Raw genomic sequence first — 16,731 nt, forward strand, 5'->3', positions numbered from 1 at the left:
CTCAGCCGAGTTCGACCAGTCTACAGCTGTGGTGTGATCATCGTATGTCGGTCGGCCGCGTTATCACTTGACTCTTCTGTTGTTGTTTTTGGCATACGGCAGCCTGCTGATAATACTAGACTACAAAAGTTGGTCTTTATCAGTGCTTCAGTATTAGTTTAAAGGAATCTTTCAGAGGTATGTTAAACAAGATTTGTGTTCGTATTTGTTGTTGTGTAGAATCTAGAATCTAATCTACTTGTATTGAAGCTGAAAACACAGCAGTTCCCATCACCACTTCTGTCAAATTCAAGGTTGACGTTGGCGTTGCCAGCTCTGCAGTACAAGCGACGAGCGTTGTTTGCGTTTGGGCCAGGAATCTAGAACAAGGAAGCCTGTGGAGCCGTCTCCTTGTAACTTGTTCTCCAGGATAACAAACCAATTCTTTTCATACACCGTTTGCGGAGGATACAGATGTATTCTTAATCTAGATCTAGACTATTTTTTGTGTAAGAATTGATGCTGAGTGGTACACGTTCAGAATGGCTTTCGTCTAGACTAGAATCTAGAATAAAACTATCTCTTGACGTCTTGACTTTGCTTTGCCTTGTCCGGTGGGCAAATGGCTCACCACCCCTCCAAGTCCAAGCCTGGAGTAGAACCACCTCGCGAGTGCAAGCCAGCTGGGTCCAAGGACAGGGCTTTTCTAAATCTAGTCTAGATATATAATATAATAGAGTCTAGGCAAGCTCTAGCAAAAGCCTGACTGGTAATGACCAGCCCCCCACCCCGACCTTTTCCACTTTGAGTTTCAAGTAGTCTAATTTTGTGCTAATTATCTAGACTATATATGTTGGGCGCGATCTATCAACCGCGCAGCGCATTTGGTTGATCGAGGAAACGCGCGACAATCCATCGATTGTTGCGCATTCTGTTGGTCAGCAGATCGCGCAGCGCTTTTTGTTGATCCGTTTGGTTGCGCATTCTATAGATCTTACCCCTGAGTTTTGTAATGTTTTGATGTCGTCCAGTGTGTAATTTAGTTTCACTCTCCAAAGTCAAACCGAAACTGAATGGAAGTAACTGGAAGTGGAAGTCAGGGTTACAAAACGAACTAAAATCGAAGTGACAATTCGAGTCCGAATAGACAAAAATTATATTCGGACTCTGATTTGAGTCCAGTATGATGTCCGTTTCGACTTCCGACCCTTGTTTCTAAATATTTCCAGCATATATATTAACATTTTTTTCAATTATAATGATAACAATAGAGACGTGAGCTTTAATATCCAGTTACTAGATCTAATCTAGATCTAGATCTATCTAAACTGGCCCTCCCTGCGTCGTCATTAGTATGAACAAAACTTAAGTTGAGCTGACCTTGCCGGGGGCAAAGTTAATTGTTTCGACCAATGAGACTGCGCGTAGCGATATCGCACTCTCAGCTTATAAGGGGGAAGAGGTGTTGGAAAGGGGCCACGGCTGTCGGTTTTGTGCGATGTGATTTTTTAAAAAAATACAGAAAAACTCAACACTCAACAAAATCAAATTAAACATGTGGAAAGAAAAATGGTAGCGGAAGTAGCAATGATGCTGTAGTGGTGGTGGAAAGACCCTGAGTTGTCGGTTATCGTGTACTTAGACACTGCTATTGGGTAGATCTAATGAGAGTGCAATCAGGGTTAGGCCTACACTTTTATAGATCGGTGAGTATCACTACGAACACTTATTCAATATGGAGAGTTTGGTTGTGCTCGAGGTGCTCTTGTTCAAGGAAACAATAAAGAAAACAATACTTGTATATAATAAATGTTTAATCAACACACAAAAATTTATCACTAGCCATTAAATTTTGACCGTATTTGGAATACCACGTGAAGTACGCAGCCAATCACATCCGTCCAAATACTGAGTTCAGGTGCTTGATTTAACGTTGTGTCAATTTAACCGCCTCACTCAACCGTCAACACTTTAGTTCATCACACAACTCTTCTTGGATGCTCAAACTCAAAGACTGACGTGCTCAGTTATACCAATTTTCTTTTTTTTTTATTCACTTCACCATCATAGATCTAGTTTATCGACAGAATGCGCAGTGAGTATATTTCACGGAGCGTCAAAAAGCACTGCGCGATCCGCTGATCGACAGAATGCGCAATAATCGATGGATTGTCGCGCGTTTCCTCGATCAATCAAATGCGCTGCGCGGTCGGTGGATTGCGCAAATCGACAGATAGCGCCCAACATATATAGATCTTTATGTAGATCTAGATATTTAGATTCTAGATCTAGTAGGCTACTTCATTATATCCGTGACTGAAAGCTGTCTCATTCTTTATGATGTGTAGATCTAGATTTATTTTAGTTGTAAGCTAGGCCTATCTCTAATTCTCTCCTTCTTTGCAGATCCACTTTAAAATTCAAACTTTTCTTTCGTTTTTTTAAATTCCTCCTCAGTCCACAGGAACTGTTTATGTAGGGTTATATGATAAATCGCCTATTTAATTTCTTATTATTGTCTGGAGGAAGTCATCCGCATGGGAAGGAAATGGTCAATGCAACTCGATTTTTAATTATAAACCTTCTGCCCCCTGTTAAAATTAAACCAAGTTCAGTGATAATGCAATAGCCTACTCGGAAATATATGAATGAAAGTCAATCTACTTCTGCCTGAATAGTCCTTTTTGCCTGGTACAGTGGAAAGGGTTTGAGGGTGTGGTGGCGGAGCGGTTAGTACACTCGTCTCTGAAGCAGAAAGTCTGGGTTCGAGCCTCGGTTCAGGCACAGATTTTTTTTTCGGCCCCTCCTGCCCACCCAGCAGTAATGGGTACCTGACTTTGAGTTGGGGAAGTAAAGGCGGCGTGGAAAGGAACTGGCCACCCTACCACAATATGCTGAAGGTCCAGGATGTTGTCTCACTAACAAGGCAATCCTCAATGTCCGAATCGGATGCGGGAACAACTTTTTTACTTTTACAGCAGAAGACCGTCAAGTACAAAAAAATTGTGGTGGTTTGTGAAGTGGACTGGCACTGGTGATTTGTAATTTGTCTTGGACAAGTGGTTGGTAGAGAACAGGATTGACTGTATTTTTCTCTCTGTTAATTTGAGGGAGCATTGTGTGATCATTTTGTCTCTAAAATTAAAATTTGATTAAAATACTAACAATCTTTAATGTTGTACTTTTTCTAGGTTCGTCGGATTCGCCATCATTTTTCTTGACAAAGGAGAGATTTCAAGGATGGGAGTGAAGTCTTTGATTGCAAGAGGATCTGTTCTGTTCTCAATTGGAGTATTTTTTGCTTTGGTTCTAAATCTACTCCAGATTCAAAGACAGGTTACTGTTTTTCCCCCAGAAGTCCTTGCTAGTCTATTTTCATCAGCATGGTGGATTCCTCCAAGCTGTGGAACAGCTGCAGGTATGAAAACATATTTCCCCTCGACATTTTGTATTGATTTTGTTTGTACTGGTTTTTATTTATATATATATATATATATATATATATATATATATATATATATATTATATATAATATAATTTTGTTAGTAATTATGGTTCTTTTAACTCTTTCAATTCTGCGAGCCGTGTTTCACAGCTCTTTACTTCTGGTTTCAAAACCACACCGACTTTAGTAATAATCAAATCTGAAATCTCAGGCTGAAATATGATCGTTTTTAGCAGCATATTGATATAGTTCAGAAGGTGATTACTTCACCTTTATTTCCATATATATTACATGTGGCTAATATTGAAAATTGAACTTAAAAATATTTAATTTGTCCTACGGTAGGCAGAATCAGAAATTAGGTCACAGATAGGGCCCGGTCCAGGTGAGGAAAACCCGCTGGTAGTGAAAGAGTTAAAAGTTTGAGGTTTTGATGTTTCAATCTATTATTATCTATTTTTGTTTTTAAAATTCTTCTATGTGTGTGTGTGTATTATATTGTATATAATATTTTACAATTCCAGTTAATTTTATTTTTAGTTCCTTAAATATGTCTTATTTTGAAGAATAAAAACTTTCTATCTCTCCATTGACATATTTTGCAGAGCAAGAAAAGCTGATGTTTTTTAATGTTGTGTAAATGTTCTTTGGATTATCTATAAAACTTGATCATTGATGCTCATACCATTATAATCTAGATATAACTAATTTCTGAAGGTGTTTAACATTGTTAATTTTGGGGTTTTTAAAAAATATTTTTATCTTTGTCTTGTCCCCAGCTGTGATTGGTCTCCTGTATCCATGCCTTGACGAGAAGCTGGGAGAAGAGTTAATGTACAAAAGAGAGTGGAGCAGTGTCATGAGATGTGTTGCTGTTTTTGTAGGCATCAATCACGCCAGTGCTGTATCCTTTTCACTTTAGAGCTCTTTACATGCAAGGATGCAAATTGCTGGTTAAAAAGTCTGTCCCGTTTCGTTTTTTTCACACCCCCAGTTCAGGGATGGAGCAACTCATCCTCTAGCATTATAGAAATTACATGGAAAAAATCTAGTGACTTTGAGATCAAGTCTACATGTGGGCATTTGTCATGGCGCACCGGCAGTGGAATTTTAGTTGCAGGGGGGGTTCCCCTCCGAGGGCCTTATCACGGAGGTCAGCTCCCTGGGACCGCTCTGTCTGGGCTGACTTCATTTTTTTGTACTTTTCTATGTATAGTTTAAGGTGTGTCCATGTATTTATATATAATGGTAATTATCACTTAATGCACCTAAAGCTCGCATTTCTGCTCTTGAGACTAAAAAAAGAACGGATATTGTAACCTGTCTGGTTATTTTGTTAGACGCGCTGAAGTCGGCAATGTTAAATTGTAAAAAATTTTGGACAAGTGTGAATGAAAAAAAAATCAGTATATAAAAAAAAACGCAGGACAAAAACTCAAACTTTTTAAACATGGACGACATAACATTGGTGCAGATACTGAGAAAAGATGGTATCTGTGCATATAATAGAAAGCTGTAATTTTGCTCGAAGTAATTCCTCCTAATACAACTTTATATTTCGAATATAATTGGAAATATTAGCATATTTTCTCTAAAGTTTATAAAAATTACCCTGTACTATCTCTATTAACAAGTACAAATCGGTTTTAGTGCCAGAATGGATCTACATCGTAATACACCAACAGTTTCTGTTACAGTCCAGAAATTCCTTACTTTTCTTAAAACGCAGAGAGGTTTTGTAAGTTGACTTAATAACAGGAATGGCTTCTCGTAATTGGATTATAAGAATAGTTTCTAGCTTTCTAGTGACACTCGAATCAGCACCAGACTTTTCAGCTTTTATTTTGGTTTCTATGATCATTTACAATAACTGACAATATTCTATTTTCTATACATTCATAAAAGTATCTGCGCATATTTCCGACACAAAAACTAAGAATTAATGTGTTTAGCTGTATTTATTTTTTTTAATACAAGAAGTTTATCTCTACCCATGTATTTACACAGTTTTGTGTTTTTTTTAAATCGCGTAGTAGAATCTCTTTCTTAGTTGTATGCAGGCTGTCACAGACACAACATAATTCATGAACAAACGCAGAGTAACTTTCTCTTGTTTAATGGTAATGCAAGAGCTAACGCTGAGTGTCTTTAGTAAAAAAATGCAGATGTGGATCTTTCTTCTCTTATAACTTGATTATTAGTAATTGCTCAGGTTTAAGATTTCTCATGGTAAAAGACATGACATTCATAGTCAGTTTTACACAGATTTTGGAGAGGTCTGTCATGCTGTTTTTAAATAAACAATAATTTATTCATAAGTATATTAATAAAATAGGACAAATTGGGTTCTCTGCAAACACTTGTCTATAACAAAAACTAAGGCACAGAAATTAACCATTTCAATGCAAAATTAATCTCAACACATTGAGCTTTTAGTACTTCAGTGTAATGGTTTGCTGTGTGGGATGGGGAAGAAGGTATCGTTTCAAACTTAGACAAAAATACAAACTTCTTAACGACACCTGCAAATGTCGCTTCTGCGCTCATTAACCCTGTGACCCTGAGCCGGAGAGCTCCAGCGGGCTGCTGGGTCACACTAACTAAAAGTAACAGAATCAGGCGAAAAGTGATGCCATTTTGTAAGATATGACTCGGCAGTGAAATATTGATGTGGAAGACATGTGCCCTGACTGGTTGCCTTCATATTCCTCTTAATAATTGCTTGCCTTTAACAAGTTACGAAGTTTCAAAACTATATCGTCTTCCAGGTGTTCAGATGCACTAAACACAAAATCTTGAACTTTCATCTCAGTCTTACTATGTCGTTCGGTTGCATATGCTTTAAAAGATACTTTGTTAAAGTTAAAATTACAAATGTTAAAAAAGGGCAAGAAAATATACATAATAGGTAATAGGTATAATTGTTAAATGAATGAAACAATTGTTTTTTCTGTCTCCTTGGAAATTTTTGCTTTCCGGGCTTACAACATTTGAACAGCTTGCCGACGATATTGTGCGATGTTTGCCTGCCGGAGTGGCATGTGATCTTGTAGCTTTTTACATAAATTGTAAGATTCGGTCACTAAGTTGAAGGATTCAACTCTTTGTACGTATACTGTTTGCTCTTTCTAATTTATGTTTTACGAACTTTCTTTAACCATTGACCAGAAAATTGATTTTGCCAACAACATTCAGCTGTCAGTTAGCCTTGCAGCCATGTCGATAGGGCTGTGGTGGCTGTTTGATCGCTCCAGGTCAGGATTTGGCTTGGGAGTAGGTATTGCGGTCCTGGCAACTTTTGTCACCCAGCTCCTAGTCTACAATGATGTGTACAGGTATGATTTTAGATTGAAAAACTTAAAATGTTTATTTCAGTCTAGAATGTCTTTCCCAATCAACTTTCATCAGTGGACGATCAGATTTAGATAGTGCTATATATTGTGCTTTCCAGGGCACACTGTTCAGCGTATATGAGAGTAAAGCTCAGGATTTTCATTTGCTTGTCAAGGAAGTATCCATCCTACTGTATTGGCAATGATGGTAATTTGGTATGCCTGTGACCAGGGCACTAGGCATGTGGGATGATAAGAGGTCATGATCAAAATGTTATCTCCTCTAAGTCAGTTGCTTCAGGTCATGCAGCCATAACTTAAGTACTGATAACCCAATTTTTCATCTTTTTCACAAGTGTGTGCGTCAGAGTAGGGCCTATTTATTTTTTCTGTCTTCTTCCTTTAGCAAAGTTGTTTTAATATGGCGCAGTGGCCTCATGGCCTGGCGGTTAGGCTCTCAGACTCAGAACCTAAGGCCATATTTAGGTCCTTTTATCCATGGGAAGCTTTTAATGTTTTGGTTTTGTCTGAAATTATTTGTATGACATGAATCACTTAGTCTGGGATATTCCCTGCTTAATTAATCTTAATAGAGTAGGAAACTATAAATCTAAAAATAAAGTGTGTAAGACAGTGTATGAAGTTGACTTTAATTTATGAAGAAGGCAGAAAGTCATTCACATAGATGTTGCTAACAATATTAACATCGAAATAGTACAATTTTTATTGAAATGGTACAATTTTGGCGAAGCGGTCATTTAAATTATTCTGTGTACTTAGGTCTTGTTGAATGCATTATAATAATCAAATCTTTTTTTTGATTTAAGGCCAGTGGGTTGACTTTCATTTAACATATCTGTATCTGTTGTGTAATAGTTACATGCACATAAATCTTTAAAAGACCAATGCATGCCAAAGATGGAAGTTTGATTCCTGTTTGTGGAATTTTATTTTAATTGAGCATCTCCATCTTTTTGCTGGGGTGTTGTAGCCCATGCAGCATACAGTCTACGTTGGCCCTCACGGGCAAAGTCGAAGCAGCCAACCTCTTTAGTCATTTAGTGGGTCGATGGGGACGCAGTATAACATTTGCATCGTTTTATGGTGGAACTTTGCACATGGTTTACACAGTGCTTCTTGGCAGTCTTTTTTTATGTTGAGTTATGAAAAAATAATTTGATTGATCTGGGGGGAGGGGGGGATACATTTTAAACAGATTATTTGCTGTTTTGTATCATGCATTTTGTCATATTGTTTCAGATACACTGAGCCAGATTTTCTTTTTGTCCGATCTTGGCTCCCGTGTGTGTTTTTCTCTGGAGGAGTCACAATGGGGAACATAGGACGACAGCTAGCCACAGTAAGTGCCTCATTCAGTTTGTTCCATTATTGTGCAATAATTTATCTCCTTCTTTCTCCATTCTTCTTTCTTGTTTCTCAAAGTTTGTCTTTTTGTTCTTTTTTTTGTATTTAAAGTTCATTTTCATTTGACTTACTACTCTTTAATGTTTTATGCATTCTGGTTGCTGCAGCAAATATTAATTGTCACTATCTTTCATTTACATTTTTAACCATAATCCTTTGAGAGATTCATATCATCATAAGAATCACATTCCGTCCCACCCAGGGTAGTTTTCGTCATTACCAGCATCTAATTCAGAAAGGTCTACAAAATAATCAGTGACGTCCTGTGTAGCAAACACTGTTTTATGTGCCCGTTTTGTAACAGGCAGGCTGGTTTTGGATAGGGTCCCGCCCATTGGTGTACAAGTAGCTAGGCATGCATTCAATTTTACGCACCCCTGGTGTACCGGAGGCTAGAGCTCAGAGGGTTGATACGTGGATGATAGAGGTTGTTTTTTTACCTTACACTTACATGATTTTCAGAATTGACATACTGCCAAATACACCGTAAACTGGAACTTTGAATGAACTTAGTCAGGCTTTCCAACTGGAACTATCTTTTCAGATTTGTTTTTAAAATTCCATTTACTTTGTGACAAACTGCTTCTGGTGTTTACATTGAAGTGTAAGAGTAGGAGAAGGAGAAAGCGCCGTTGTAGCCGTGCCAAATGGATGTGTCATGGGGTTTTATTGGTATTTGTTCTTTGTTCACCTTTGCGGGTGGTTTATTTCTCTAACAAAAATTGAATATGGCTTGATCCAGGAGGGGAGACAGGCGCGGTTCGTCCATCGTGCAGTGCTGCCCAAAATTGTAATGTTCTATTACGTAAAACACCTACAATAACAAAATAAAAGACGCCAGAAACAAACACTAGCCAAATATTATATCAAAATACGTTTCTCACTGGCGCTGTAACTGTCATTTCTGTGTATATAGAGCCGTAAAACATCTACTATGCCATGCCAAAGTTCATGCGCTGTATCTATGCATAGCAGGATATTCAACAGTGGAAACCTGACCTATAAATCGCTCTTTGGGATAACCCAAGCGATGACGACACTCGTAACGAGTTTGGCGGTACATTAATATTAATAGGACTGCACCTCTCAAATGTGCTCCTGCCGAATAGTGCCGAAACATAGCCCACAGTAGGCAATCTAAAAATAAACGCGATAGACTGTGCACTATTCTATGTCAAAATTATGTCAGCCCCGGAGCAATCCAGTGGAGTGCTCAAGTGAATTGTGATTGGTTAATTGTCTTGCTGCTATTTTAAGTGACTCTGTGACGGTGAACATGACACACTTAAGTCATCGTCCTATAAGTTGTGCTTTTGAACGGTTTTGTAGTGGAGTGGTGAAAGGTATTACTTGAGTGTTCAGTACTAAAGCGGGATGAATGAAATTGACGTTTAGCTAACAAACAGATTTAGTTCTAGAAGTCAAAGCCACAAGTAAAAGTAAAAAGAATCAAAATAGAATCACAATAGAATCACAAGGTTCTCCCTCACCAAACCAAAGATCCTAAAATTATACACCATCTCATTTACTATGCCCTTGACTATATTCAACCTAAGATAGCTTAATTGTGCACGTCCACTTTTTAGACCCACGAGCCGCCCCTGAGGGGAGATGACTTTCGAGTTGACCAGAATAAGTTTTACTAAATTAATTCCCCTATTTTAGTACTTCAAGAACCGCCAAGGCAAGGTCAGCCTTCAAGCAATTATTAAAAGTCTGGAAAGCAAACAACATCTCACTGCTCACCAAGATTCGACTTTTTAACTCCAACGTCAAGTCTGTGCTTCTCTACGGCTGCGAAACTTGGAAGACAACGAAGACAGTACTGAATAAGGTCCAGACTTTCATCAACAGATGTATGAGGAGTATTTTAAGAATTAAGTGGCAGGATAGAATAAGAAATGAAGAGCTGTGGGAAAGGACAGGACTAAAGGATATAGAAGTAGAAATAGGACTAAGAAAGTGCCGATGGATGGGACACACCTTAAGAAAGCCCAGCGGAAACATCACAAGACAGTCACTGCAGTGGAACCCACAGGGAGCACGAGGCAGGGGTAGGCCACGGGAAACATGGAGGAGATGCGTGGAAAGGGACATGAGAGAAATGAAGCTCACTTGGAACGAGCTTGGAAGGATGGCTCAGGACAGAGATAAATGGAAGGAGCTTGTATGTGGCCTATACCCTGCCAGGGGTGAAAGGCATTGATGATGATGATGATTTTAGTACTTAATTGATATAACAATAATTATTATTTCAGATTTCTTCATATTATCATATGTGTGTGTGCCTGGTGAAAGGTACCAAATAACGCATTTAGTAGAATTCCAGTTTATTGTTTGGGTTTCTTTCGGGGGGGGGGGGGGGGGGGGTTGTGCAGTTTCATGCACAGAGATTATTTCTGAATAATATTCTTTTTGAATATTTAAGATATCTTCTGTAGTTTTTGAGATAAGGGTGATTTTGTAAGGCAGGGTTCAGAAACAAAGTTGTGAGAAAAACGGCTTTAGCTTCCCCTTTGTTTCTGCTTCAAATAGATAGATCTGCCCTTTGAGACGACCTGACAACACATTCGCTACTCACAAACCAACTTTAAAAAGCAGCTAAGATAAAAGAACAGCTTCAAAGTGTTTATTTTTCGTCCTTAAAACAAATTCACCACCACCTTGAACAAGAATTTTCAAGAAATACAGGGTGATCCGAAAAAACTGTAGGCCTACTTGTTTAGTAAATATCTTCCTCTATACTGAAGTTTTGTGTTTCAGATTTATAACATTTGGAAGCCAAAAGGAATTTGTTTGGTATGCATTTTAGATAAGTCCATTGAATGGTTTTGCTCTATGTGGCGCATTTAAAGAAAAACCCTTTTCCAACCTTGTCGCCAATTTCATAGCATGACACACCCATTTCTGTGTGTATTTTACTGAAAAATGTTGATTAAAGACATTAAAGATGTAAGTTTTCAGTTTCCACGAACTCTTTGTCTAAGAAAATAACTCAACTTTGGCAGCCATTTTCTTGCTAATTTTAACTCTGAAACAAGGCGACCACACCTCCTTGAATCGCCAATATCTTGACTTGCATTCAAGGTAAATGGATATTTTTTTCCTCCTAAGCAAGGCAAATGGACAATCTTTAAGATGATACCAACCATATGCCTCCAAATTGACGAGCGCCTGGTTCCACCGTGTCGTGACACATATTTTGTTTCTTTGTTAGTAAAAGTATAGCTATTGTTTTGACAAAAACCAAAATACAAATAGCTTGTGAGTTGTGCGTCTCATTCTGAAGGCAGAGGTAATTAAAGAAGGCTTTTGAAAACCTTTTATGTTTGGTTCTGCTTTTCTTTTTTTTTATGTTCAAGTATTTTTTGCTTTGCTTCCTGGCATTGTCTTATATCTTTTTTTTTCCCACCACCCCCTAGTTTTAGATTGACTCTGCTCTTCTGCCTCTTTCAACCATAACATGAATAACTTTATAATACGTTTTTATTTTTCTGTTATTTTGACAGTATGATGGAGACTCATCCAGCACTTCACAGGCAAAGCGGGACTGAACTTTGGCATGTGACAGCAGCATGGAATTAAAGAGTTTGGATCTGATGCCACCAACATTTGTTCCCCGGAGAGGCAGACTTACTCTGGCTTGTTTATGCATAGGACTACCACTGCCCTGACCTTGCGGAGTTCCCCCTTCCCTCAACTATGCAAATTTACTGTGCATACTACATTTGGTACTTTTTCTGTGCACCATGTGTACACATTAAGAGAAGTTTCCTATATTGCCTCCTGTTCAGTCTTGCCATGTCTTCTTCTCTGTAAGCATTGGTGTATCTGTGAGCGCTCAAGGACAGCCCCTTAGTCCTAGGGCTGCAAAAGTTTGGACAACCTCTACAGAAGAAAGTGCACCATGAGCCTGTCTCATATGTTGAAATACTTTCACACTGACTATGTAGGCCTGTGTAGTTTACTGGCACAGCATATTGATGGATATGTATGGCTGTCTATCTCTCTCTCTATTCCTATATCAATCAGGCCCTGTTTCGCAAATGTGAGGAATTTTAGGGTTTGGAGAAGAGGTTTTCATTCTATGACCTCATAGTTCTACAGTTTTAAGTTGTCTGGCGTTACAACGGTCAGTTAATGTATTGCCTTAAAATTTCAACTTATATTGAAGTTGGCACTTTCTATGTGTTCTTAGTTGCTGCGAGAATAAATGAGCTTTACTGGGTTTTGCTTGTGGCTATGGTTTTAAAGAGTCTGACTAGATGAGTAATTTTCTGTTTTGCTATGGGTTTTTTCTGTTTGTTTTTTCCCCTCTTTTGCAAAAAAAGTTCACAAAGTAGCCTTTTGTTCATTTTTGATATAGATGGGTTTAGGGAGAAGTTTGACCATTTGTAAATGCTTAGAGATATAATACCATTTTGCTAAGTAGTTTTTGCTTCCTTAAACAGTAAGGGTTCGTGACTTTTGCTATTTTACCATTCATTCAACTATTGGATTAAAAACTTATTTTAAGAGAAAAAAAAAGAAAAAGGTGATGATAAGAAATAAGTAGCCAGAAGTGAGTTCAGCAATAGATATGCAATAACAGTGATCTCAAATCAAACCACTTGTTAATTCGTTCATTGTTTTGTTTTTAAAATGATACACAATGCTGTGTATCACTTCCCACTGGATACATGAATGATATTTTTACTGAATATTCAGTTTTTACTTTATATTTTGGAAGTGATTAATACACAGGCATATTGACAAAATAGGAGTGTTGTCAAGCTTCTTCATTTTTGTATGGTTTTTGCGTGTTTGAATTGTGATGGGTGTGTGAAATGACATAGAAGTAAAAGGAGGCACAGCAACTTACATTCCTTATTGGCTTATTCTAGTTCAGACTTTTAGCTTTAGACTTTTCTGTGCAATACATTTGTACTTATTTGAAAATAAGTTTCCTTATTTTTCAACAATATGAGTCCCTTGGGTTTTCTTGTAAAGCCTTTAGGCTGATAATTCTTTCCAAAAAACGTGTGGGTTTTTTTTTTTTAGGATTGTAATTGCTATGTGGCTTGCAGATATTGTTTTTCTAACAACCATGGTTAACCACCTTTTTCTGTTCTCTCGGCAGTCAATGGTATTGTATAGACATGGTCCTTTTGGCCAGTAACTACTTTCTATGACCACTCAGTACAAGAGTTTTGTGTTCTTCAACCATGGTTAGGCTTTTGAGATCTTTCCTCTCTTTTTTTGTTACTCTTGGTGTATGTATCTTAATTACTGTTTTGGTTCACTAGGTGGTTTTTGTTTAAGTTTGTTGTTAATTTATTCCATCGGACTGAACTTCAAAATGATTTCATGCTCCATAAATTGATTTGCAATATATGCAAGTTATATACTATAGTTCAAAAATTGATTGAGTGAAAAGGGCACACTCCTCTCCCCCCACCCCCCACCCCTCTCTCTCTCTCTATCTATCTATCTTTCTCTCTCTCTCTCTCTCTCTCTCTCTCTCTCTCTCTCTCTCTCTCTCTCTCTCTCTCTCTCTTTCTCTCCCCCTCTCCCTCTTCCTCTCTCTCTCTCGCTCTTTCAGAATACTCAACAACATGTTTGACATGCTTCAGGTTCATGATCATGGACCATGTTTGGTATAGCATTTTTTTTTCCTTCCAAAATTTGTGTACTCAGACTGGTGTGGGGTTTTTTGTTTTGGGTTTTTTTCTTAATTGGGGGGCACTTTAACTTTAAATGTTCATGTTGTAAACAGAGCAACTAGGATGTCAGTATTTTGTCAAAAATATAAGATTTACATATATCCTTACCAAGACTCAAGGAAGGCCTTTGTTTTGAATGCCAAAAAACAACTGGAGTGATGCTGAAACCATTGAAAGGATGAGTCTGTAAAATGTGAAGTGGATAATTTTATTTTTTGGATACAAGTAGTGTGCCCTGTATTTTTTTCATGACCTGGCTTTTGACTGTCACTGAGTTAAGAGGGTGCATGATTTGGCAGTTGAAATATTAAATTTTGAAGAGCTTTAAAGTCCACACAGTCATTTTTTGTTATGTGATTAGAAGGCTCCAGAAAAGTACTTTTACTGTGAACAAGAAATACTGGGTATCCATTTTTTAAATTTTTTTTCTCATATTTTGGGTTGGGGTTTTTTTTAAATCATTTTGTAAATGTTATTGTTTTCCATATTCTGAGAAGGGTAACATAAGTTCCAGAGTATGTACTTTTTCAAGTTTTCAATTTGATTTTATGTCTTTTTTTAGAATGTGAGGTATCGTGGTGAAATCAGTCGCTCATAAGAACAAAGAAATCAATTAAACTAGCATTTTTCTGCCAGTTTGGCAGGTTTTATCTTTTTTATTTAATTTTAGTTTTATGACTCAACGCCTTTCATGTCCATATAAAAACACATTTCCATGTGAATTTTGCTGAAAAACATTGATATATATAAGGCTCAAAATATTGAAGTTACCAAGTTTTTGGCGGCCATTTTCTCGCTAATTATACCACTGAAACCAGGCGACCCCACCTCCTTCAGTGGCAAATATCTCGACTTCTATTTAAGAGAGATGGGTATTTTTCTCAATGAAATTAAGGCAAATAAATAAGCTTTCAGATGATACCAGTAGCTCCATTTGCCGAATAATTGAAGAGGGTTGATTCCACCATGTCGTGACATATATATTTGATTAATTTGATAGCATTTTCATCCTTCTTCCAAACAAGTATTTTTGTTTTCGGTTCCATCCATTCACTTCCGTTCCAATTGTTAGGTGCTGCTCTTTTAAACAGTCTGTGAATCTCATCTTCCAAAGAAGCCATTAGGGCTTACTTTTGATGAATCTTCATTCTTCTTATACTTTAAGGATTATAGTGAGCTATTCCACTCTTTCTTACAATGTAGGCCTACAATTCGCTCGCTACTCTTTTTGTCACACCTATCCATATAGCTGGTAAGTGTTTTAAGTTACATGACTCCAGAAACTGAGGTCCGTTCCTGGCGTGAAAAGTACACAAATTTACAGTTTCCTCAAAGGCTAGTAGCGTGCAAGCTGCCAAAGGTTTAATAGTCTCCGTTTGGAAAGTGGCGCATGACGGTGAGCTAAAAACAAACTAAGCAGTGCTAATCAGAACTTTGATAGTCAAGTGCCAACAGATTCTAATCCCAGTTCCTTTTTTTTTCATTTGTTTGTTTTGATGGATAGTTCATTAGGTTGTTTTGTTTTTTTAGAGCGGCATTTCACTTATCTCTCATAGTGAAGTGTTCATTTTTGTAAATTTATCAAGGGTATTTCTCTACCCTTTGTGTTTGTTGTAAAATGTTTAGGATGTGTTTTGAATGGAAGGTTAAGTAAATCGAGAAGTTGCATTATTCCTACATCAAAAAAGCAAGCAAACACAAGTGTACTTCTGCTGATCAGAACAGAAATAACAATAATGTGAGAAGGAATGACTGACAGTTGTTGAAGTCAAATATCTCCTTGGACCTTTATCCTTTTTGTTTATTGAGAGGACAGTAATGTTTGCCCAAAAGACTTTTCATCACTGTTTTCAAAGTAAATCCCCTTGTTATTTAACATATGAAATGGACTTTACGGCACATTGCATGTATCACGCTCAGCTGCGTAGTCAGGTTACTTCCAACATCACAAACATGACAAATACGGTTGTCTGGTCTTGCTAGGGCATTCCTTTTTTTTGGATTATCGGTCTGGCAGCTATGGATATGTGATATCTCTCTCATCTTTCTATAAAAGTTTTATCTTTTCAAGGTAGTTAATAATTCATCTTAGTCAAGCCATAGACTTGTGTTTTTAAAGATGTTTACAAGATTTTGAAACTGCCCTCAAAATGTTATTACTTTATGTCAAATATGTTATTTGAGAACTTAAATAGACCCACCCTTTCTTGGCACCTGGCTGTTCACCCCTCTAAAGCTCCCATGGTACTTATCATTGATGGTTCACTCCCAGTATGTACGGTTTTGATTACAAACACCAGTTCTCTCTGTTCAATTCTAGACTGTAATTTTGAGCTGTCACCTGGGGGTGTAGAAGTACTGATTGCTGGAGATCTTTGGAAACCAATTATCAGAAAAGCTCACCATTTCTTTTACATATTTGTACATAGTTCTGATTCTTGTGCCAGGTTTATATGTGCATGGTAAGAATTCATATCATTTAAAACATTTTTTTGACAAGCCTTGAGTTGGGATGGCTCTGTGTAACATTTTCTTGTAGACATATGATGTATTGATGAGAGGCACCAGCTTTACTTTTGCTTGAACTGAGGAAGATGTTTTGACCCTACCCTCAGCTGGGGTTTCTTTTTGTCATTTTATATAACAACTGTAGGTTCAGGGTTCTGTGGAGAGCACATGGTGCACCTCGTGAAAATTTAGAATTGTCATGTGATGTCATTTGACTTTGAAATTCAGTTTGTTATAAGTGAAATCATGACAAGTAAGTGAAATCTTTCTACTCTGATAAAGTGGCTTTGAGTGCTCATCATTAAAGCATGCAGCACGTCTTTGTTGTATTGCTGGGTTT

At 37.5% G+C, this 16,731-nt stretch overlaps 1 protein-coding gene across 2 annotated transcripts; it reads left to right on the forward strand.

The window, feature by feature from the left end:
- Positions 1–21: 21 nt before the first annotated feature.
- LOC101858980 (insulin-induced gene 2 protein) lies at positions 22–12,725 on the forward strand. Of its 2 annotated transcripts, none has more exons than XM_005089177.3 (6): positions 22–177; positions 3,171–3,397; positions 4,204–4,328; positions 6,593–6,759; positions 8,017–8,116; positions 11,687–11,771. In XM_005089177.3, exons 2-6 carry the CDS (start codon positions 3,220–3,222, stop codon positions 11,693–11,695), a joined length of 579 nt encoding a protein of 192 aa, XP_005089234.1. In that variant the 5' UTR covers positions 22–177; positions 3,171–3,219; the 3' UTR covers positions 11,696–11,771. The 2 variants fall into 2 exon arrangements, with proteins under 2 accessions (XP_005089234.1, XP_005089233.1); XM_005089176.3 differs by having other exon boundaries at positions 24–177; positions 11,691–12,725.
- The last annotated feature ends 4,006 nt before the right edge of the window (positions 12,726–16,731 follow it).

The sequence above is a fragment of the Aplysia californica genome, unplaced genomic scaffold (genome assembly GCF_000002075.1).
Source record: "Aplysia californica isolate F4 #8 unplaced genomic scaffold, AplCal3.0 scaffold00004, whole genome shotgun sequence".
In the NCBI taxonomy this organism is placed as follows: domain Eukaryota; kingdom Metazoa; phylum Mollusca; class Gastropoda; order Aplysiida; family Aplysiidae; genus Aplysia; species Aplysia californica.

Excerpts from the sequence above, each read along its gene's own strand:
- LOC101858980 (XM_005089176.3), top strand. The coding sequence starts at position 3,220 with ATGGGAGTGAAGTCTTTGATTGCAAGAGGATCTGTTCTGTTCTCAATT. Across the intron at positions 4,329-6,592 it reads GCATCAATCACGCCAGTGCT|AAAATTGATTTTGCCAACAA; the intron begins GTATCCTTTTCA and ends ACCATTGACCAG. Across the intron at positions 6,760-8,016 it reads GTCTACAATGATGTGTACAG|ATACACTGAGCCAGATTTTC; the intron begins GTATGATTTTAG and ends ATATTGTTTCAG.